General features: G+C 34.9%; 1 protein-coding gene across 4 annotated transcripts in view; it reads left to right on the top strand.

Annotated features, from left to right (window-relative positions):
• PDE3A (phosphodiesterase 3A) overlaps window positions 1-25,706 on the top strand; it is a 304,284-nt gene that overhangs the window by 230,609 nt on the left and 47,969 nt on the right. For 3 of the 4 annotated variants that reach the window (XM_055280443.2, XM_055280442.2, XM_055280441.2), the window contains exons 3-5: window positions 14,674-14,931; window positions 17,417-17,571; window positions 22,417-22,532. In XM_055280443.2, the coding sequence (XP_055136418.2) occupies window positions 14,674-14,931; window positions 17,417-17,571; window positions 22,417-22,532 (529 nt within the window). Of the gene's footprint in view, window positions 1-10,513; window positions 10,529-14,571; window positions 14,602-14,673; window positions 14,932-17,416; window positions 17,572-22,416; window positions 22,533-25,706 lie in introns of those variants that run through there. The other variant, XM_063640771.1, reaches the window with a different exon arrangement.

Below are 25,706 nucleotides of genomic sequence, written 5' to 3'. Positions count from 1 at the left end.
TGTTGAAAACCACCCCCTCAAATGTTTACACTGTGGAAGGCAATAGAGATATCAAAGGGGAACATTTTCTTAGTTGGTCAGACACAATATAGGTTTTCTTAACTCACAAGTGAATTATTCACATATTGTTTTGTGACGCCTGGGGTACTTAAAGAGATTTCTGAAAGAAGAAATTGAAAGAATATTGTAGACAGAGTAAAGAAGACTATTATAGGAATAAATCTATTTCATTTCTTATGTCCCCATATCTCATCTATTTCCAAGTGCAAATGATTCTCCTTAATGTAACTTTCACTCTTTTCTTCCTGGACATTCATGCTGTGAATGGCCTCGTTTCCCATGTTTATTGTTGTGGCAGCCTTGGTCAGGTCAGCCTTCTTCTATGCCACACCTTAATCTTCCTCAAGCACTGCATACTGTTTGATTATATAATTTTCCTTCTCAGCCATCTTTCATCATTCAGTTACCAACCGATAGAATTAGAAATCTTTGTCTTTTATTCTTGAGCATCTGCAATCTAGCCTCGTACTTCCCTTTCAGCCTTCATTTCTGCTAATAAAAAGCAGTAACTTCCCCTGCCTGAGAGTCTAGTCTGCTAATGGACTCCTTTACCCATTCATCCTTCTTATGCAGTCCCCACGTGCTGCCTTCATGCTTCATCCAGCTTTTCTGCTCTGCCCCTCACTTACTCTCTCTAGACCCGTTCTTTCACCTCACCAGGATCTCCAGTCCACTTGGCCAATCCTTCTTTCCTGTCTGTCATACCTCTCCTGTTTTCTCTTTGTTGCTTTTCAACTCAAATTTTATGCTGAGTAACACTGGAAAGTACTCAACCGGCCCTTTGTATTGCTTGAGAATCTAGCCAGCTCTTTTTTATCCCTCTTTCAAAACTTTTCGTTCTCGTTTGTACTGCTAACCTCAACATTGCCCACATCACATTCTCAGCAAGGGACTCAGTGCCTAATTCACAGTGTAAATAAAAGTCAAAGTATAAAAATTTGTTTAACTTCTCACCTATAAAACTATATTCTTCTTTCTTACTGTTATCATGGAAAAGGTATCTCCCATTGTAAAAGGTTAGTCCTGAACCCCTTACTTCCTTCTCTTGGATTTTTATCTATTTATCATTCCATTGTCTTTACCCTTCAACATTTATGCTGTTCACATGCTCAGTAACTCTTTAGACCCTGTTTTCCCTCTGGATACTGACATATATCTATGTTCCATTTTACAGCCAGTTTTCATGAGACTTGTCTCTATGATTTTCATTTTTCTATCTTCCTTTCATTGCTCAATTTATTACAGTGTGGCTGGCTACCTCAGTGTTTCACTGAAACTGTAGTCTGTAGAGTTGCCAGTGATCTTCCAAATACTAAACTCATAAACACTTTTCAAGATTTACTAATCTCTCAAGCACTGATCCACGGCTGACCACTCCTTGCTTCTTAACATTTCCCTGGCCCCATGGACACTAGTTCCCACTTGTCCCTTCTTATTTCCTTTTGTGGATTTCTCTTCTGCCTGGCTTTTAAAAGTTGGTATTGATTATAGCTCTAGCCTCAGTATATTCCTTTCTCTTCACACACTTTCATGGCAACATGCTATTGAAATGACCATATATATGTCTTCAATGCCCAAAGGTATATTTCCAGTTCAGAAGTGTCTCCTAATATGCCACTGGAATCATCCAATACCTCAGTATCCTCGTCCAAACTGATTCCTTCTCTTTTGATTCCTCATTCTGTGAAAGACTCTTAGCTACGTATCTTCCCAAACCTTCATCCTGAAAGTTAGCCTGACTCCTCTGTCCACACATACTGATGATGCCAGTACTCTACAGGCCTTTCTTATTGCCCTTACTGGTTAATCAAAGCTCTTGAATATGGTTCATACTCCTGCCACGATCTGTTTCCTCAGATTTCTCCAGCGTCATCCTTTCAACCTGAAGCTCTGTGTACTTCACCTGAACTTTGTCTTCAAAAGGCCATTCTTTACCTCCGGGCCTGTTAAGATCTTCTCCTTTTCCAGAAAATACACCCTAATCCTTTGCTAACTCTTTTCATATACGTACCCAATTGTGGAAAAATGTGTAGGATTGCTTTTTGTGTCAGTACTATTACTTCTCCTTGGCAGTTTCACTGTTTTCTAGATAGTGCTTATTCCGGAATCAGGTTGTTAAATAATTTAATTTTTAATCATGACTCCAATATTTCAGTGTAACAATTCTCAATATGCTTTAAGTGTGAGATTAGAACATGCAATTGTGCTAGGAGGTAGAATGTTTTAAGATGGCTTCCAGAAAAGCAGTGATTTGTTTCAAAGAACTGTCTCAAACACTTTAATTTACTTGTCTGTTTAGGTACAGAATTGGAGAAGAGGGCATTTACTTATCTTTGAAGGTTTGGAGTATGTTACTTATGCAGTCATCATTTCTCATATTATTGAGTGCCTACGAAGTACCAGATACCACACTAGGTGAATGAAACCTAGCATTGCCCTTGTCCTTGTACAACTTTGAGCCTAAAGGAGGAAGACAGACCATCACATATAGACATACCAAAAGCTGAACTGAAAATTGTGGCAGGTGCTATTGCTATGAGGATCTATGTATATATGTAAGGTCTGGTCAGAGATGCAAGGTTTCTCAAAAGGTATAGCTCCAAAGGTTTTGTTTGTTTTTTATTTTTTTTTATTTTTGGCTTGCTTTTGTTTCTGCTCTTTTCAGGGTATGAATGCAATATCCCAACAGGCATTAATGTGGAAATATTTGTATGGTCCTGAAGCAGTCAGGGAAGATGTCCTGGATTAAGTGTAGAAGAGGCAAGTCAGTAGCCTAGATAAGCACCCATTGCATATGAGGCAGGAAAAAGTCTAGCGTTGATATAGATAAAACAAATGGCAATAAAGTTTCACAAAACAATGTGTTCAAATGCATTTGATGTTTTGTGTTAATATTTTAATGACAGTAGAAAATTACATGTGGGGAAAATGTTAATCAAATTGTGTATGGGAAGAAGACACGTTTCTAATATGTCTTATAAAAATTGAGAAACGTAACAACTAAAATGTTTGCAACTTAGACAAATCATTAATTATGTAATTATAATTTCACTTTAACAATGATCCTGAGGGATAAGACACATTTTAAATTTTTTATTTCTACCAATCGCCTTATGTAAATTATTCTTTTTTAGCTTTTTTTTTGTTTTCTGTGAAAAAAAAACTAAATTCTGCCTGTTAATGAAGCAGTAGCACTTGTTTTAAAAGAGATGTTCCAATAATTCTTTTAAAAGGCAGAATACTGCCATCTGTTGTTCACTGAAGTTTTTAGCCTAAGCAAACAGAGGCCTCAAGTTTGTTTAACAGCAATTCTTGATATTTAACAGACAAAAGACCAGCCCACATTTATCAGCTTTCTGAGTTCGTACTTGTTTCAGAGATTCTTAGTTATTCCTATCATATTTAAAAACTCTTGCTCATATCAGAGAAGTGCTCACATCCAGTTAAGTTCTCTTTGCTTCCTGTTTCTTCCAACAACAGAAATAATAACGATTTTTATTTACATGGCAATTTGTACTTAACCAAGCCTTCCCACATTTGTGTGAGCAGTCACATGAGTAGCTCATTGCCTGAGTTTATTGTATCTTTGCCAGCTACATCATCTTTTCTAATTAAGAGAAAGAGAGAAAGCCAGCGTGCAACTTAAAGGCAACTAAGGTTATCTTCTGAAAGATGCACTTTCTTACTAGAGTAAGTGATGAATAAATATGTTCTATTTCCTAAATAATAAAACACTATTGTAAAATTGTTAACTTTGAGTTGTTAAGTGAGTTCGCTAGTGTCTGGAAAGTAGTTAGAAGATATAAACAAGACAGAATTTTTCACCAATTTTTGACTTGTTTGCTGATAGCTTGTAGGGACGTGTATAAGGACAGAGTCCATGCATTCCACCTCATTTGGTGACTTGCAATGCTCTCTGAATATCAAAAGAGAAGAATGTTAAGAATTCTGGTAACTAATGAAGTTTGTTGTGTTTCACATCTCACATGGGACCTGCCCACAGACATGTTGGGAAGCAGTTTGATGAAGGGCCCTATATGTTTTCCTCCTACTGTACATATATATTATCTTAAGGAAAAAATCCAAATGTAAACTCATATTCCCTGCCAGAAAATTAAAATACGCAAACATCTGCTTCCTTAGGATGGCCTTTAGCCAAGGTTCAGCCTACAATGAGTTACTGCAAAATTTTCACATGATTTCATTTTTTAAAAATTTCCCAACCAACTTCAAGTCTAAAATTATAAATGAGTCCTATGAAAGTATAAACACATATGCAATTTTGCTGTCTCTGAGGTCAGAACCAGTAATGCACCAAAGACCATTGTATCAAATCTAGCTCATCTTCTAAATTAATGTAGTACATTAAAGACCAAGATACCATTTCCTAGTATCACAGACAGCCTCCCAGAGAAAGAGTTGGAGGGATGGAGTGGCACGTTGTGCTACAGAGATATAGGAGGAGACAGCTTCCAAAAACTCATCACACATCTTTTCCCAGCATTGAGGACCAAAGTTGGATGAGAAAAGTCCCAGTGACTATTTCCTTTTTATGTGTCATCTCTTACACTGTTTATTCGTCTCTTATCCCAACTCCCTTTCCACCCTGAGAATATTCCTCCCATGCTGTGTTTGCCTCCCAGGGTGCCTCCCAGGATGACTAAATAGAAAGGAAAAAATACTTCCAACAATGGAGCTGAGATGCCTGCTTTTAGAATTCTTTTCACATCCTGTGTTATAAATCATTCCAATGCAATCAACCATATTAACTGAAACCAGAACTTTTGTACAATCACTTTTTAAGAACTTACTTAAAATTAACATCAGGACTATTATGAGTATTTTACAGTAGGGAGTACAATATATCTGACTGCATTTACCTAGAATAAGAAGTGGAAATAGTTAGGTTTTTGTTTTTATTGTTTTTTTTTTTTTGGTAGAGAAATCATATCTCTGTGCAACTTCATTTATAAAGGAACTACTGGCCCAGTTCATGTAGGGGACAAACACCCACGTGCACAACATACATTCCTTTGCACACACAATCTTTCTCAACAACAATGTTTCACCAACAATAATGATAATGTTGGTGATGTATAATACTTATCAAACATATATTTTGGGCCAAGCACTCTAACAAGTCTTTATGTTTATGATCTCATTTAATCATCAATTATACTATACAGTGGATATTACTATTAATCTCTTTTTAGAGATGAGACAAGAGCTAAAGAAATAAAATGAGCCAGGCATGGTGGCTCACGCCTGTAATCCCAGCACTTTGGGAGGCCAAGGCAGGCAGATCACAAAGTCAGGAGTTCGAGATCAGCCTGGCCAACATGGGGAAACCCTGTCTCTACCAAAAATACAAAAATTAGCTGGGCATTGTGGCGCATGCCTGTAGTCCTAGCTATTCGGGAGGCTGAGGCAGGAGAATTGCTTGAACCCAGGAGGCAGAGGTTGCAGTGAGCTGAGGTTGCGCCACTACACTCTAGCCTGGGCCACAGAGCGAGACGCCATCTCAAGAAAGAAGAAAAAAAAGGAAAGGAGAGGAGAGAAGAGGGGAGGGGAGGAGAGAGGAGGGGAGGGAAATAAAATGAATTTACTTTTTAAATAAAATAAAAATCTTAGCAGATCTGAAATTTGAACAGAAGCAGTCTAACTTCGGGTCTTGTGTCCTTAAAGACCCCATGTATTACCTCGTGTAATAAATATTTGATATTGATGAATGAAAAAAACTTTCTCTTATATCCCAACGTTTTAAAACTCTGCTTTCCAATTTCCCACATACACAACCTTACAAATTATATATATGACAAAAATATGTTTTTCTACCTTTTTGCTTCCCAAATGCTAATTCATAAACCAAGCTTAGCTTTCTATCTCTTGTTCCAGGAATGTTAATGAATAGCTTTAACATCGCAATTACATTATGTCTCATTTTAAGGGAAAGAAAATATTGAGTTTAAACTACTATGGAGCTCTCTTAACAGACATAATTAGGACAAATAGCTGGTCTGGGAATTTTAAAAAGTTTTTAAAGTAGAGAATCATAAAAATATGATATAAATTTTCTATAATTCTAGTAATACATTTTAACTTACTACATAGAGTATGCAGGTTTTTGCACATCTTTGATGAAGAGCCAAGAATGTTTCTCTTAAGTATGTGTCCACTGAAGTGACTGAGTTTCAGGTTGCGTTCTTACTTACACCATACCCATATTTCATATTTCGTATTTCATTATACATGCTTGTCAGTTTCAGTTTCTTTATAGTGGAAACAACTTAGGAACTTGGAAGCATTCTGAGTTGAAAAGCCTTTAGGTGTGTCGCGATTTTCTTTTTGAATCTTTATAGTTGTATCTCCCCCACCTAAATCAAGGGAAGTACATTCTTAGGCTGTCACCCTTATAAAATCTATTTATGAACTCTGTGTAAAGCTACCTGACTTCATTTTCAAGGAAACAATTCCATTTTTATGCAGGTGTCATTTCTTTGTAAATATTTTGTTAGCCTATGTAATTTACAGTGACAAATATAACAGGCCTAAAGAGATTTGGAAAGAAAGGAAACTGACGCTAGGCAAATGCGTAACTTCCCTATTGGGAGAAGTATATGGAAATTCCACCAAATAGCCTATTCCTTGTGAGCTACTCAGTGGACACTAGGCAATTTACCATAAGAAGGAAACAGCATCAGTGACTCAATAATAATTTATAAGGTAGAGCTTGTGAAAGATTAGCAATTAATACAATAAGGACTTTTCTAAGTCTACATAATAATTTAAAAATCTTTTTTTAACGTAAAATGCTTAAAGATGCAAAGATGTAATTTTAACATCTTTTTTTTCTTATTTGATGGATGTGTGTGTGTGTGTGTGTGTATACATTATGTAGAGAAATGAATTACTTGCCCAATTGGAAGGGACCTTCAAAAGATCCAGCCCAGTTCTCTGATTTCAGAGGAAAAGAGCCTGAGTGCTCCATTGGATACAGTATTGCCTATAGGAAACCTGTAGGTTTGGTTTTGGAAATCATCAGAAAACTTAAAGTATTTTTAAGTGGCCTAATTTGAAGTATATAGCATTTCTACTAGGTTATCTAGACAATTTTTCAATTCTAATGTTTCAGCATTTGTAACCTATCTTTAAGTTTCATGTAGACTTATGAAGAGAGGCTTTTGGTGCTGCTTCTAATTCTTTTCCTCCAGTTAGAATAAATTAATTTCCAAAGCAAGTGACATGCCAAATTGTTCACTGAGTCAGAAGACTGGAGAATTATTACGTTTTCTGCCTGTGGGCAGGGACATATTCAGCCTATTTAATTAAGTTATCAATTTAATCTGTGATTTAAAATATGTAGAAAGCAGAGTCATAACTTGACTATATTGGTGCTACCTCAAAGCAAATTTATCAAGAATTGGATGCATTATCTTCTTCTACACCCCAGGCGTTAGATAATCTCCTTAATCATTTTAAAGAATAAATTTATGTTGACCCTACCATTTCTCCAGTCTTTTTCTGACTTTTCCCTTGGGCACCTTTACTTTCTTTAAATAAAATGATGTGTATCTGCTTTTTTTGTTTATTTATTTTCATTTACTCTTCACATAATTGTTTCTTAAGCATTCTTAGATTTTATCTTTTAGAAATTCTCCAGTTCTCAATATTTTGTCATAAACTCAAACACAGCACCACAGCAAATAATCTGATACGTTACTTAATGATATATGATTTTATTTGACATTCTCCTAGTAACTTGGTTACATAGACTTATAGTTTGCAACTTAGAAAATTTTAGAAACTTAGATGCCTTTTATAGCATGCAAATACCTTTTGACCTCCACACATATTCAAAGATTTCCCTTTTATCATATCAGTACTGCAACGTCAAAGTTTTTGCCCACTAGTAATAAAAATTAAAACAAATTGGCCAGGTGCGGTGGCTCACACCTGTAATCCCAGGACTTTGGGAGGCCCAGGTGGGTGGATCACCTGAGGTTGGGAGTTCGAGACCAGCCTAACCAACACGGAGAAACCCCGTCTCTACTCAAAATACAAAATTAGTCGGGCATGGTAGCATATGCCTGTAATCCCAGCTGCTTGGTAGGCCGTGACAGGAGAATCACTTGAACCCGGGAGGCGGAGGTTGCAGTGAGCAGAGATCACGCCATTGCACTCCAGCCTGGGAGACGAGTGAAACTCCATCTCAAAAAAAAAAAAAAAAAAACTAAAACACATTTTCTGTAATTGATAGGCACACGTCTAAAAGTATGTATAATATTGATTATACCTGTTATATTTTAAACTTCTTATCTATAGCATCAGACTTTCTGGGCCTTTGGTTTATGATGAGTAAAATAACTTAGAACCACTTTAGATTGTAATATACCAAGGCCATTAACAATTGTGGTAGTCTAAAGCCAGGATTAGGTAGGACATCCTGGAAATGGAAAAGTAGACTGGAGGAAGATAAAAGAGGAAAAGGAAGTTGTTTAAAAACTGAGTACTCAGTCAGGCACAGTGGCTAACACCTTTAATTTCAACACTTTGGGAGGCCAAGGTGGGAGGATTGCTTGAACCCAGGAGTTCAAGACCAGCCTGGGCAAAATAGCGAAACCCCGTCTGTACCAAAAATACAAAAAATTAGGCATGGTGGTGTGAGCCTCTAGTATCAGCTGCTAGGGAGGCTGAGGTGGGAGGATTACTTGAGCCCAGGAGGCCGAGGTTGCAGTGAGCCAAGATCGTGCCAGTGCACTTCAGCCTGGGTGACAGAGTGAGACTCTGTCTCAAAAAAAAAAAAAAAAACCACATTAAAAAATGGTGAATTTACCAAAAGTATCAGTTATTTTTGGCTTGATATATGAAACTGCACTTTCCTCCACTGTTTATCATACTGAAATTCCACATTTTCTATTTAAAGGTGGCAATCCAAATTTGGTTGCCATTTAAATAGTGTCTAGGGAAATACACTTGCATTTTCTTAAATGTTAAATATAAATATTTCTATTATAAGGAGAGTCTGTGAAGTAGAAAGTTTTATATTGCTTGGTAACTTTTTTTTTAAAGGAAAGGAAAAGATTTGTTTGTTTGAGTATTTGCACCATAAGAAGACTCAACTGCGATTTTGTGTTTAGTGTGGCTCGTACTGCACTGAAAGATTGTTAGTTTTAAGACTTTTCTTTAAACTGGCTTTTATATAAACTTAACATTTAGTATTTATTATCACTGTCTAAGATTTCACCAGTTAAATAAAACATTTCTGAGTACCATTGGTATACCTCAATATTTAATTATGTTATTTTTTTCAAAGTTAATAGGCATGGAAAAAACTTCTGTGTGAATGACGCAATTTTTTCTTACTTTGTACATGATTTAAAAAACACTACCAAAAACCAAAACCCCTCTCCCTTAAAATCCCTTAAGAGGGACATCCTAGACATACCCATCCTTTGTAGCTTACCTGCTATTTATTGAAACAGCAGCCAGTCCATCTTTCTGTCTTTCACCATTTCATGTGTGGTTAGCCTTGGCAGGTTTGCTGCAAACAAATCTGATTGTTGGTTTTAAATTGGATGCCTCATTGAAGCCTTTAGTTATTTGAGCAGAAAAGTGGTAATAACTTCTTATGTGTAATGTATCTGTTGACTGTAATGTAATTTTATTCTAGAATCATGAAAATAATAAAGTGAGGACCTGACTTAATGATACTAAGGATATTTTTTTTTTTCCAATAGTAGAAGTGTTCACTTCTTCAGTTTCTTAGCCAATTTCAGTAAGGATAATTTGTCTCTTGGCTTGAATGTTGCTTTTGTTTTCACTTAAAGACCTTTGCTTTTGCAAAAGCTACAGCATAATAGTAGCATCAAAATACATTATGTGCTTATTTTCTAAATTCTTATGTAACTGTGACATTGACTTATAAAGATGAGTTTTCAGTTTCTATTTTAAAGTTACTTTTTAAATGTTTACTATTTTTTCTGTATATACATCTATTACTTTAAAGAAAAAATAAAATGTTTATAAAAAGACACACAATTTGATAATTATAAAAATACTTGTCTTCTTCCCAATAATTTATTTAAAACTTGTAATTCTCATGAACATGTTCTACTTTTTCTTGAGATTTGTAGATTTTGTGTACTGAGAAGATTTTAAGAGAACTTTCTAGTTATTACTAGAGAATAAACTTAATTTCATTGTCAAAAACATTTAAAAAATTTTGTCTTGAAAACAAAGTTTGACTTAAAATTTCAAATTTGTATGGAAACAGCCCAGTTAATTGTTAGTTTATTAGAACAACATGGCTAAAAATAAACATTACTATTTCAGAGGATCACACTGGATGAGATTTTCAGAAGCATAATGATTAAAGATGCACTTTAAAATACTTATTTCTAAAAGGGAACGTTAGCTCAGTGGCATTTTTACAAACATTAAAAAAAATTGAATAATGATATCTGTATTTGCAGATGACATGATCTTTATACGTAGAAAACCACAATTCTACACACACAATTGTTAGAGCTAACAAATGAATTCAGTAAAGTTACAGGATTGAAAATCAACAGACAAAAATCAATAACTTTTTTTATATACAAATAAATAAGTACCTAGCTGAAAAAGAATTAAAAAACACTCCCATTTACAATAGCATAAAAAATACTTAGGGATAAATTTAACCAAGGAGGTAAAAGATTTGTACATTGAAAATTATAAAACATTGATGAAAAGAATTGAACACACAAATATATAGAAAAATATTCCATTACTCGATCAGAAGTATTGTTAAAATATTTATACTACCCAAAGAAATATAGAAATTTAATGCAATAACTATCAACGTCGCAATGGTGTCTTCACAGAAATAGAAAAATGGAATCCTAAAATTTGTATGAAACCACAAAAAACCCCAAATAGCCAAAGCAGTACTGAGGGGAAAATGGTTGAAGGCATCACACTTTCTGACTTACAACTATATTACAAATCTATAGTAATCAAAATAGTATGCTACTGGCATAGCAACAGAAACCTACACCAATAGAACAAAATAGAGAGCCCAGAAGTAAATTCAAGCACACATGTTCAAATAATTTTACACAAGGGTGCTAAGAGGACACAGGTAGAAAGGGTAATCTCTTTGATAAAAGGTGCTGAGAAAGCTGGATTTCTACATGCAAAAGAAAGAATGAAATCGTATGTTTATCTTACACCACACACAAAAATCAACTCAAAATAGGTAAAGACTGAAATGTAACACTTGAAACCATGAAACTTATAGAGAACATAGGGGGAAAGCTCTCGGACATTGACCTTGGCAATGAATTTTTGGATAACACACCAAAATCTCAGGCCAAAAGAGAAAAAATAATTAAATGGGGCCATATCAAACTAAACAGCTTCTGCACAGGAAGGGAAACAATCAACACAATGAAAAGGCAACTGACAGACTGGGAAAAAAATATTTGCAAAGCATATATCTGATATGGAATCAATATCCAAACTTTATAAATAACTCTCATAGCACAATAGGGGAAAAATAACCTGATTCAAAAGTGGGCAAAGGACTTGAACAGACATTTCTCCAAAGAAGACATGAAAGTGGCCAACATATATGTATGGAAAAGTGTTTAACATCACTAAGCATCAGGAAATGGAAATTAAAACCACTATAAGATATCACTTCACTCCTGTTAGGATGGCTCTTATTAAAAAGACAAGATATAACAAATGCTGGCAAGGGTGTGGAGAGAAGGGAACCCTAGAACACTGCTGTTAGAAATGTAGATTGGTACAGCCATTATAGAAAATAGTATAACGGTTCTTAAGAAAATTGAAAATAGAACTATATGATACAAATAAGATAAAATCACCACCTCATAAAGACATCTGCACTCTCATGTTCATTGCATTATTCACAATAGCCAAGATATGGAAATACCATAAGTCCATGAATGAATGGATGAAGAAAACGTGGTATGTATATACGCACACACATGTATATATGTACAATGGAAGAGCATTCACCCTTTAAAAAGGAAAGAGATCCTGCCATTTGCCATCACGTAGGTGGACCCGAAGGACATTATGCTAAGTAAAATAAGCCAGACACAGAAAAATATTACATTATCTCACTTACAGGTAGAATGTTAATTTTTAAAAAAGGTCGAATATTCAGAGATAGATAGAGAATAAAACAGTGGTTACCCTGGGCAGAGTCAGGGGAAGGGGCAGGAAATGGGGAGATCTAGGACAAAAGATACAAAGTAGCAGATATCTAGGATGTGTGAGTCTAGGGAATCTAATGTACATGAGGACTACAGTTAACAACATTGTATTGTATTACCGATTTTTGTTAAATAAGGAGATTTCAGCTGCTCTTGTCACAAAAATACTACACGAGACGCTAGATATGTTAATCTGTCTCGCTATAGTAACCATTTGACTATCTGTACATACACACATAACGTTGTAAGCCTCAAGTATACACAATAAAAATTATTTTTTAAATAAGTAAATAAAATTCTACTTTTAGCTCAGAAAAATAAAATTAACCCTATAGGTACAAATATGACATATGCATGACTATATATCCTAAAATTATCAATATTATACTTAAATTTTCATATTGGTTCCTAAGAGATATTTATGCCTGTGATAGAGAACATGGGCACTATTATGAAATTATGCATTAGGTAATTACAGATATATTTAAGCACACACAATTAAGATTTTCTGTTTTTGCTTTTTTTTTTTTTCACCGTACTGGTTCAACACTTGAGCTATGGAATCAAGCTATTTTTGTTTGCAGCCTGATATTTCCACTTTCCACCTGTCTGATTTTGGCAAGTTATTTGTGTCTAATGAAAGTGAAAGTAATAATAGTACTTATTAATACTTTGTAGACTTGTGGTAAATACATACCAACTTTACCATTATTATAGTTATTGTAATTCTAGCTGTAAAAGACAACTTTTCTGTACGATAATTTTACAGAGTAATTTATTCATTACTTATAGGTATTGCAGGACTAGATATCTTTATGGATGTTAGGTGTTATAATTATGATATTTTTCTAATTAGAATAATATATATTCACTTTTTCTATAACATACTTTTCCAACCCACTGGACAATATTTTCTAGACAATAATTTATCAATCTACCCACATCTTTTAAGCAAGTATAAACAACTTTATAATACAGATATAATGAAAGTTTTGAAAGAACAGTTTATCTACTTATATGCATCTCAGTTATCGTTGCCCGAACAGTGCTATACCCTTCGTGTTATTGTTTTTATATGTTTAGATATTCGTAGAAGTATTTCTTTCGACCAGATATGTATGTTGTTTTGCTGGATCATAGAATATATACATTTAAGCTACTAATTGATAGGCTTAGCAAAGTTTCCTGCCAAACATTTTGGATTGTTTTTCCTCACTACTCATTTTTATCCAAACCATTACTAATGCTTCGTGTTATAAATCTTTTACTGTTTTGCCAATTTTGTAAGTGAAAGTTGTTTTTATTAGGTTGATTTGCAATTTAATTATAGGGGACATAAGTGGCTTTATATGTATATATATTGGTTATTTACATTTTGTTTGAATTGTCTATTCACTTCCTTTTTTCAATTTTGTCCTTTATTGATTTTTTAGAAGCTCTACGTTTGGATATGTTTTATCTTCTCTGTGTGGCAAACATTTTCTCACAGACAATTTCTTCCTTTGCTTATGGTATATTTTCTTATGTAGAAGTTTATATCTTCATTTAGTCAGATACATTAGGAATATCCTTGGCAGTTTATGAATTCATATTATTTTTAAAGGTTGTAATTTCAAGATTACAAAATAGTCCCTCATATTTTGTTTTAATTGTACACCTTTATACTTCTGTTTTTTGTCTCTTTGGAGTTTATTTTATTTATTTATATGTATTTTCCTGGCCTCTGTGTTTTGTGCTCTTTGTGAGGACAGAGTAATGACTCTGCTCTGATGGGCAGTATGGCAGAATATGACAGATGTGCCACAGAATCCCAGAACTGAGGTTTCTGTTCTAACCAACAATAGGAAGAGAGACAGATTGTGAACTAGCACACAAATGGAGTTTTTTTTGTGTCTGTCTCTAATAACATTCATTGGATAACAACCATTAGCAAAAATATTCGTTGAATAAACACCAGGTTCAAGTGTCACATTAAAATATTACTAAAAATAACATTTTATGGTATATTAGTGTTACTTTTGGAGTGAAATTCCTAAAGAACATACATGTAAAATGTTGAGGTGTTCATAAGGAGTGATAGGAAGGTTTTTTTTTCCCCAGATCTCTGAAACTTGCCTTTTAAAAACTAGTGTTCGTCTTTTTAATTTCTCCAAATATGCTTGACCCTCCCCAAGTTCTAGCATTAAAAAATGTGCCACAAATACAAAAAAGGGTGGCAGCTAGGGCACATTTCAGCAGAATTTGAAATAGGTGGTGTGAATTTTATTGTACTGAAATCCTAAAGAGTCAGTCCAGTTCATTTGTTAGGGAAAAAGTCCAAATTAATGCTTTGCGCCTTCAGATTCAGGCCTTTTCTTACCTGATCTTGTCTTGGTTTGTGTCTCAGTCTTCAGGAACCAGTATTACTGTGGACATCGCCATCATGGGCGAGGCCCACGGCCTCATTACCGACCTCCTGGCAGACCCTTCTCTTCCACCAAACGTGTGCACATCCTTGAGAGCTGTGAGCAACTTGCTCAGCACACAGCTCACCTTCCAGGCCATTCACAAGCCCAGAGTGAATCCTGTCACTTCGCTCAGTGAAAACTATGCCTGTTCTGACTCTGAAGAGAGCTCTGAAAAAGACAAGCTTGCTATTCCAAAGGTAGGTAGTAATGACATACTCCTTAAAGGGTTAAACTATTTTTTTTTTAAATTGTCTTCTAAGTCTCCTTCCTGTCACCTCAACTCCATCTGCAGATTCATATCAGTGACTCAGGCAAACTATGTTGATCATGGTGACAAAAGTAATAAATATTTAAACATAAAGACTTCTGTCCTTATACTTGATAGTTTTCTATACATAGAAAATTTATTTTTGTATGTTACCTCTTTTATTTAATCTTTCATGTTACTTGCAAAATGTTTTCTCTTCTATATGCCAGGCGCTTTTCTAAGGTGATAAGGATATTGCAACAACAACAACAAAACAAAAAAGGCAGGAATCCTTGCTCCTTTCTAGTGCAGATTCTGTTTAAAATTCATTGACTCCTAAAACTAAAGGTTCTTGAGTCTCTTGAATGATATACTTCAAAATACCCTCCTGACTTTCCAATACACAATCAGTTTTGAACCCAGAACTGTTTTAGTCAATTATAGATTATTTAAAGTAAAATATATCCTTAGTGATTTCTATGAACATGTATTTTACATGTAAAAGGAAGAAATTACACAAACTTAATTCTTTTTACATATATGGTATGAGTTTTACGAAAGTAAATTGTAAGAGGATCCTCACCCAGTTTAGATCTCAATATTAATTAAAAATAAGTCATATTAAAGACAAAATATCAGGGTCAGTGGTTTCTGGTATATTCAGCACAGTTATTTTTTAGTAAACAATCAGCTATCCCTTTGAGCTGGTGGTCAGTCAGTAACATCTGTGCTTCTGCTGTTACGAGTCTCTTCTCTCAGGAATGTGATCTTCATAACTTTGTCAATAACATATTTACATAGTTTCCTTCCAATATGCAATTCCCCGATAATGACATACCTAAGTATAATATGACAGTAAGGAAATGGAGAGAGAGATTAACTGATTCCTTCAGATCTCAAATTAGACCTGAGGTCAGTGACAGATTTAAGGCAAGAAACCTGGTATTTAAGAGTGTTTGAGTTTTCTCTTCCAACTGAATTACCTTCTAAGATGCACATTCAGATGTTTAAGAGACACTGGAAACTATTTAATATCAGAGCTATTCTTAAATCCCAGGGTGACATATAATTCACTTCTCAAAATTTTTTACCTTCTTTGGAAGAGCAGAATGTCTTTGTGAACTATGCCTATGTGGTTGGTTTATTAGGAGTGATTACCCACAGATAAAAGTGGGTTGTGGTTCTGTCTGTTATGACTGTTGCTGAAGTTGTAGGAAAAAGACCTTCAGTTTAACTTTTTCTTTTCTTTTTTTCTTGAGACGGAGTCTCACTCTGTTGCTCAGGCTGGAGTGCAGTGGCGTGATTTTCGCTCACTGCATGTTGGCCAGGCTGGTCTCGAACTCCTGACCTCAAGTGATCCACCCACCTTGGCCTCCCAAAGTGTTGGAATTACAGGCGTGAGCCACTGCGCCTGGCCCAGTTTAACTTTTAAGGTCAAGACCCACTTTAGAGTGTTGGTGCTCATCCTAGTGATCCCAGACTCTTGTCTCAGTGCAGATGATGCTACATGTCCTGTTTAGGATATGGTGGGAGAAGAAATAAGAAGGGGAACAGCAGGTTGGCCAGCAGGGTCTCCTATTAAGAGGAGTTGACACTGATGACATTACCCATATCTCTGTTGTCTAAGTTACATTAATCATAAGAGAAGTGGTGCATTTTATGAAAGACTTACATTCTTACACTGAGCTCCTTTCATTTGTAAATGAAGATAATAAAGTCAATAATACTTGGGGGTATGACTGTGGTGCAAGGTGATATAAATTAATTCATGCCCCCAAACAAGTGACTTTTGAGGAAAAACTTCTCATAATAACTAATATGTGTGTATAGGTGTGTAAATCCTGTTGAATAAATAGAAAATTATCCCAGAGGTAATTGACTCTCACTCCTATAATCGCATATTTGTATAAGCATTGAAATAAAGACCCTAAAAGGTTATTTATTTATTTTTTAGACAGAGTTTTGCTCTTGTCACCCAGGCTGGAGTACAGTGGTGTGATCTTGGCTCACTGCAACCTCCGCCTCCCAGGCTCAAGCAATTCTCCTGCCTCAGCCTCCCGAGCAACTGAGATTACAGGTGCCCACCACCACGCCCAGCTAATTTTTGTATTTTTGGTAGATGGGGTTTCACCGTGTTGGCCAGGCTGGTCTCAAACTCCTGACCTCAGATGATCCACCCGCCTTGGCCTCCCAAAGTGCTGGGATTACAGGTGTGAGCCACCACGTGCCGGCTGGTTATTTTTATAATATGCATTCATTTTGGCCAGAGAGTCTTTTATTAAATTTCTCAGCACTCAAATTTTAGATAGGTGATATTCAACCAATATAATTTAGTCAATTCACTTCTAATTAAAAGCTCATTTCCTTCTATTATATTACATAAAATTTAAGAGATATGAAATATGCTTGGTAATGAAGTCAAGTCTCTTTCCTAGCGCCTGAGAAGGAGTTTGCCCCCTGGCTTGTTGAGACGAGTTTCTTCCACTTGGACCACCACCACCTCGGCCACAGGTCTACCCACCTTGGAGCCTGCACCAGTACGGAGAGACCGCAGCACCAGCATCAAACTGCAGGAAGCACCTTCATCCAGGTGGCATATGGCTCCTGCTGGTTTAATGTCTCTTAGAGAAGTTACTTGCCAAAAATGAATTATAAATTACAGGAGAAGGAAGGCTAACCAATTATATTTGGTTGGAGGTCAGCTTTGAAAATGGAAAGGGTACATGGTTTAAATGCAGAGCAGTATAGGGGTTAACATCAGATAATTAGGCTTAACATCTGTTGTGTGGCCTTAAATATAAGTGGAAAGAATGACCTGATGTGGTCTCTGCCATTGTGACCTTAAATGGGAAGGGTTAAGCTCAGGATAAAGGTAGGTAATTTTATCTATATTGAGATTCATACTGAGACCCTTAAATCAAAAGCATATAACTTGACTTTTGCAATTGATATGAGATGCCCCCAGCCCAGTCATTAGCCTCCCACAAGACCAGCTGTATTAGCGTTGTACAAAAGACAAAAGAGCAAATCAAAAGTAGATCATCCTAAGAACACCTAGATATGTTCGAACATTTGGTAATTTACACTTTTCTGAGGATATTAATTCCAATTTTTCAAAGCAACGTAAAAGCCAAAATTATCAAAACTAAAGAAAAGGTTATATTAACATCTAAAAAGAATCTTGAAGAAAATAGCCAAGGAAAGTGCATTTAGAGGGAGATACTGTGTCCTTTTCTATTTAGAATAAAAATATTATACTTATCATACTTTATTCAAATTCATTAATTTTGAGAACATTTACCACATGATTTCAGGCTTTTGAAACACATATATCAGTTTTCTCAATGACCTAATGAATGAAAAATATCCACATCTATGTCATATTACATGATTTCTCCTGATCCTTAGCCTGGATATAAATAAACCACCATACTAAGACTAATAGAAATATTTCAGATGTTAAGAATTTAATGACTGCTGACTTTTCTTTTTTGATTAAAAATTTTTAATTGGTTTCTTCCATATTATTTGTATTCTAAGAAATCTATAGAATTGGAAACAAACTCAAATGTCATTATATATTTTATATGTCAGTATAATCCCACTCCATCCTATTACCTGGACTTTTGTAAAACTTGTAAATGACACAAGAAGAGATTATGCAGTGTTTCATGAAAATTTTCCTGACATTTGAAATTAGAAGTCAATGGTAATATTTTTCTCTAAAAATGTTGATCATTGACAATTGCTACAGCAGCAAACACTGATAAATGCTGATAGTATTATAGTTAACTATTGCTTAATAAAATGAATTACATTTTCCGTGTGTATTATTAGAGTCTGCCTATTTTGCCAATGCACCTTGCTAAGTTTCCTGTCATAGTATAGGTAATGCCTCATGGTTTCCTTTCCATAGAATGACTCTATCAATCAAAAATCCACTCATGCCTTCTCAAATGCCCTTTTTCTGTTATTCTTTATTATTTCTAGTCAAATCCTATTTCCCCTGCTTTTCTCTTCTCTTAGTCAATTAAATGAACTTGAGGGTTTAAATTGAAATCGTGACAAGGAAGAAAGTTCCAAGAACTTTTAAGAACTTAATGCCCAAGGATCTTGTCATTCTTTGTAAAATGGATCATCCAAATATTTACAATAGAAGTAAGGAATAGCATACAATTCCATTGATTCTCATTCTCTCATTCCTAAAAATACTCATAGATGTCTTGTCTGGACATACGTTTTCCTCACTGCCTAATATACTATCTCATAATCTCACTGTCCTGTGAAAAGTACTGATGTAAAATCTGAAAGCAATATATTTCCTTCATCATTGTGAAGAAAGGAAATTCATTCTGAATAGAATTTGATCCCTTTGAGGGAAAACTATTTATAAGTAAGTGGCAGTAGTACCACCACTAAATACAACTAGTTTTGGCTTGATTATAAATCACAGTCAAAACCTTCTTTTGAGTTTTAGCCCTGAAATCTCTTTCCTTTTAGCCCTTTTATTTATTCCTTTCCATATCTGTTTGTTTATTGGGTCTCTTTGAGGAAGGACTACATTGATCAAAAGAAGAATAAGAATGAGAAATAAAAATTAGAAACACAAAACTTATATTCCTTTATATATACAGCTGGATAATTTACCCCTGGGTAATTTTAAATACAATCTGGTAGAAAGCACACTGGACTGAGAATCTGAAGGGTCTTGGCCCTACCACTCAGAAATGTACTATGTTCTTAGAGGCAAGTCATTAGCCTGCCAGAATCTCTGTACCCAATTACAAGGAGTCATTAGGAAAAAGGGGAACTATGACATAACTGGAGGGGTAAATTAGATGGAAGAATACAAGTAGGTGCTTAAAAAATAGGCTTTAGAGAAATAGGAAAAGCTGAAATAAATCAGACCCTAAATCATTCCAAGTTGACCTTGGAATTGACCCCTGCCTGTATATTCAGGCAAAAAGAAAGCAGTAAACTTGGCAAAAGAGACTGTTACCTGATCAGAGTTTAAGGACCTAGAATGGAGTCATTACAGGGATAATAAGAGCATAAGACCACCTTTGGGAAGAAGATTGAGATCTTCCATCACAGGCACATAGCTCATTTTCCTCTGCTGTGCCAACATGAGGACACCATGTAAAGGCTTTCCTAAGCTGTTCTTTACAGAATCCAAATTATTTCATATTCATGAAATTTAAACAGGAATCAGGAAATAAAGGACAGTGATGAAAAGCTGAAAACTGTGAGGGTCTCACAAACCAATATATGAAAGCACCTGTGAACTATAATGCATTTATATATAATATAATACATTGATTTATTGTATTAATAGTAAAATACAATTAATTATTTATTGTATTAAGAATGTGATATGACTAGGATGTTATTTATCTTGAGTTCATTAAATCTGCATTTATTAAAGATACTCTAATGTATTTTGCAAACTTTAAAATGAATGCATTTTAAATGTTTTTATTTGAAAAAATAGTAAATTGCTGAGACAGCCTTCATAATATATCTTTCTGATATATTAAAACATTCAGTTACTGTAAGGCATTGTCTTTAAAAAGTCTACTTAGAAAAGTAAAAGTAATAAACCTATTCACTGTATTATGTAATGAGAACTACAAACATTTAGGCCACATATACATTACATAATATTTCTTCACAGTAATCAGTTAGTCAATCCAGCAAAATGAATTAAAAGGGACCAGCATCACCAGAAAATAGTCAGTGTTGTTATCTGTTTCATATCCAAAGTTTCTTTCAGCTCATTATTTCCTAAATGCCAAGAACTTGTGAAATACCTAGGATGTGCTTTCTGAGAAGGATGTCAAACAAATATTTTTATGCCTTACTTAATTGCATTTTATAATTGCTGAAGGTCATACCACATTTCAAATGTCCTCATATATGGAAAACTGCTATTAGAAGTAAGGAGAAAAGATGAAGTTTTAAAATACCTGGGTCAGTAGTTGAAGAAAAATCTCTCTGAAATGGAAAAAAAAAATTGAGATAACAAGTGTCAGAGTGTCAAATTGACCTCAACACAAATTACACATCTTACCCATTGCTGAATTCACTATTAATCAAAGGATATAGACAATGGTAAGACCCATGCTTGGCATTCCTTCCTTTGAGAGGTCTATTAGTACAATTTTCTGAAAGTCCCTTTATTCTACATTAGCACATGTTCTGGTTTGGATTTAGCATGCAGGGTTCTAAGCAATGCATGCATAATATTACTTGCACAGAGGGAACCATTTTAGCTCTGGAACCTCTCCAAATTATATCATATTAATTATAAGCTTATATGGCAATCTCCATGCATCCATGAGCCCATAATTCTATCAATTTTAGGTTTATTTACAATAAGCTACCCAGACAGACCAGGCACATCCTGCTTACATTGCCAATCTAAGATTGGCAAAAGACCAAATTGTCAAATTATATTTATGTAAATTATAGATTGTACCCAGTACCAAGAGGGTTACTAGTGCTTGAAAGGACACAGGTGTTAGCAAAACACAGACCAAGCACTTTTCCCTTGGAGCAGTCCAAGATTGTCAACACAACTTTCGAAATTCCCTTCTCTCCCAAATTAGGATGGAGTCTATTTCAGATTCAACATGTTTTAAGTTTTAAGCAACACATACAGAGAAATTTTGTCTTGGAATACCTCCAAAATTTATATCACAATAATTGCATGACTTACATAACATTCTCTAGCTCAGTCTTCCATGAATCTATTCATTCCACATTTATTTACAATAAGCAACCTAGGCAGACCAAGTACATCCTGGTAAAAGCATTTGCTAGATGAAGATTCTCCATTGCCTTTTTCCTAGTACATATCATCAGTGTGTTTAGCATCACCTCCATTGTTGGCATGTCCCTCTTTACAAGGGAATTTGTAAAAAGGGAATTTGACTAGATCATTTGTCATAAGGAAATAATGCAAAAAAAGACCATTATTTTTGAATGATTTCATGGTCATTCAATTTTTGAATACAGATCCACCAAAAATAATAGAGTACTGAAGTAAGCATTATGACACTTACAGCTTACGTAAATTCACCCGCATCTTAACCAGTTAATCTGCAAGCCTCTTTAAGAAGATCTGTGAGGAATGTAATTTTAGAGTACAGTGAGAAGGTGTTTAATTTTTATTAATTGGATAATAAAGTTATCTTTCCTCTTTGTTAACCCAGTATGCTTGATGAATAACTGCTATATCCCTGCAACACAGATTGTTTTTACATAATCTGTTTCATCATTTGGAAGTACAGTGGTTCTGTCACTGAACCTGAACCAATACTCAGATTGGCAAATCTGTTAGAGAAGTGATGGTTGGGTTCTGGCAAGACTGGCCCAATAACTGATGGATAATTTCTTTAACTTTCTTTTAATTCTCTCTTTACGGTGCTTTTAGTCCTGATTCTTGGAATAATCCAGTGATGATGACCCTCACCAAAAGCAGATCCTTTACTTCATCCTATGCTATTTCTGCAGCTAACCATGTAAAGGCTAAAAAGCAAAGTCGACCAGGTAAGTAACTTAACTGGAGAAGCGTTCATACTGTGAGTGTGGAGTCCTAGAGTAAACCAGACCTTAAGCATTGAAATATTCTGAGGGTGCCCTATATTCAGATATGTTTGGTTTGTCTGTTCTCATAACCAAATAGTTATTTTTTAAAAGTCTCAATAACCAATTAGTTAAATTTCTACCTTATGTGATGATACAGATTCTTTCAAAGTTGTTGTATCAGATTTCCTGTCTTGAACTAATTAGATGCATAGAAGATCACTTTTACCATCAAGGATCATCTCTGGTAGCATCATCTCATAATAGAAATTCCAATTTTTTAGTGTCTGTTAAAATTATTTTTCAGGAGTATGATATATGAATTCAAGGAAGTGTTTCATTTACTACACATGAGCTATGATAAGGAATTTAGATATCAAAATTAAGAATAATAAAGCTTTAGATAGGAACATGAAATGATATTGGGGAAGACTACCTCATTTGTTCAGGGTCCTTGCTCACCCAAAACTGTAATAGGGGTTTTTGTCAGATTCTCTCTCTGAATTGCCTTTCCCCTAGAAGCCCAATTAAGAACCTGGGAGACTTCCTCTGACCTTTCCTTTTTGGAATCTAACTTCACAGTTTCACTTCTCAGTATTACAGAAAATATCAATGAGATTTTCAGTAACTTCCTGCTTAGGTTCTTAATCTTCTGCCTTTAGCAGTTTAAGAGTTCATCAAATGGTTAAAAGGAAAACTGCCCACTTCCCACCGAGATATGAAACATTCAAGTTCTGGCTGCCATGGCAACCCCAAACTCCAATTTTTATGTCACCAGCCTCATGACATTGCTAAAAGCTCTGCTGGCTTGCCTCCCAAATAGCTGCACCCCTCTGTCTGGATCCTTCACTTCTTACTCCATGCTAATAGTCAGTAAATCATGCTATGAAGGGAAGAACAATTTGCAGGATTTTGGTTCACCTTTCTGAGGTTCTCTTCTTTATGGGAACCTAGTCCCTCAGAATTGTGTGCTTTGCCTCGATAGCTTTTTTGTACCATTTTATTGGAATTGCATCAGTAAAATAGACTATTAAGGTAATCTACTTTTCCAACAACTAATCTGGTCCTCTCTGCTCTTCAGAAATGTTCATTAAATTTTGCCACTTAGAAGTCATTAATGACCTGCTAATAAAATTGAGCTTTCATCAGGGCCAGGCAATGTAGGATAATGTAGGCAAATACCTAAATTGAGATATTCCTGAAGGCAAATACGGATTAGCTAAGTAATAAGGAGAATCATCTGGGACTCCAGCAAGGTGAAGAAACTGCATTTGAGAATTCCACATTAAACCCAAGACTCTTAAAGGGGTGCTAAACTGGTTTTAGGTATGTAGGACCCCTTGGCTCCCTACAAAAATACATACAGATACTTTTGGAAGGGAAGCATCACCAGGTAAGGGCCATGAGATTTTATCAGATCAGATTCAGACATGGAGCTTACAACCAGGATCACTAATTGCACAAAGAAACACCGTGAGTTTGAGTTAGCAGAAACAAAAATACAACTTTCTAGATCTGTAAAAGGGTTAAAATATTTAAATTAAAATTTAATTTAAAAATTTACATATTTAAGGAAAAATAATAGCAATGAGAAAAGACATAACTGCAGAGCAGCTAAATGTAACTTTTGGAAATGTAGTCAAGGAAATATTAAATAGCATAGTAGACTACTGAAGAGAGAATGAGTAAACTGGGTAGAGAAAGATCGGAAGAAATTATCCAGAAAGCAACATGGATGAAGAATTGGAAAATATAATAGATTTTAGGAGATATAGAAAAAATAGTCTAATGTACATGATATATGTAATCATAGTTTTAGTAGCAGATAGAAGACAAAAAATACTTAGGAGAAGCCTAGTAAATGGAAAGAAACTCATACGTAGATACAAAATAGTGAAACTACACAACACCAAAGATATACACACACAAAAATCCTAAAGTCTACCAGAGAAAAGACAAATTTCCTTTTCAGAAAAGGCAGTCAGGCTGAGAGCAGAGTTGTCAGAAATACTGGGAGTCAGAACACAGGAGAATATTTTCTTCAAATTTCTGAAACAATATGATAACCTAAAATTTTGTGCCTGGCAGATTCATCTTATAAGAATAGGAGTGAACTAAAGACAATTTGAAAGAAGTCAAAATTTTACCACCTGCCAAATCTTTACTAAAGGAATTTATGATGGATATATTCTAGAAAGAATATATGATGGATATGTTCTAGAAAGAATATATGATGGATATATTCTAGAAAGAATATATGATGGATATATTCTAGAAAGAATATATGATGGATATATTCTAGAAAGAATATATGATGGATGTGTTCTAGAAAGAATATGTGATGGATGTGTTCTAGAAAGAAGAAGAGAAAGTTTGAGATCTAATGAAAACGTTAAACAAATCTGAAAACCATGAGTCAATCCAAACAAACATTAAATTCATAAATAATAGTATTTCCAGATTTGTGAATAGTTTTTATAAGATTTTTTAAGGACAGAATTAAGATTTCAGACAGTAATAATACGTAATTCAAGAGATGAAATATAAATTTAAGTGTTCTAAATCCATGTGTAGCTCAAAAAGGGGGTTCAGATGAGGAAACTGAGGAAAAAGAAGGTTAAGTAATTTGCTTCCTCTAGGTCATAAAATTAATCCTGAATACTTTATTTTGTCCTAATGACTTCATACTAGAAAAAAAATGAGGATGACAAATTGTCATAATTTAAAATTAGGATTTTTTGAATTCTGTCCTTGGGTGGGTACAAGATAATAGAAGGGTTTGGTTTTCTCTCCCTGTTTGTTCGGTTAAGTAATAACACAAAAAATATTGAATAACCAACATGATAAGATCAAGAAGCTGAAAATTATGGTTAGGAAAATTATGGTTAGGGCAGACACTGGAAATATCAGAGCAAATGATGGAACAGCCTCATATTCCTCCGTCCTGACTCCCAGTTTGTATGACTGCACTCTAGAAGAAAGAGCAAAGGAGCAAAGTGTAAAAGGAAAGGAATGTCCACATAAGATACTACATGGGCAGGTGATAGGAATGAGAGCCACAGGCATAGCAAGAGCCCCCTTCCATTCTTGCCATCAAGTGCATAAGGCATTTCCATCATGATCATTTTGGAGCGGATT

The sequence above is a fragment of the Symphalangus syndactylus genome, chromosome 5 (genome assembly GCF_028878055.3).
Source record: "Symphalangus syndactylus isolate Jambi chromosome 5, NHGRI_mSymSyn1-v2.1_pri, whole genome shotgun sequence".
In the NCBI taxonomy this organism is placed as follows: domain Eukaryota; kingdom Metazoa; phylum Chordata; class Mammalia; order Primates; family Hylobatidae; genus Symphalangus; species Symphalangus syndactylus.
The sequence above is the reverse complement of the archived record's forward strand: the minus strand, read 5'-3'. Positions and strand labels throughout refer to the sequence as shown.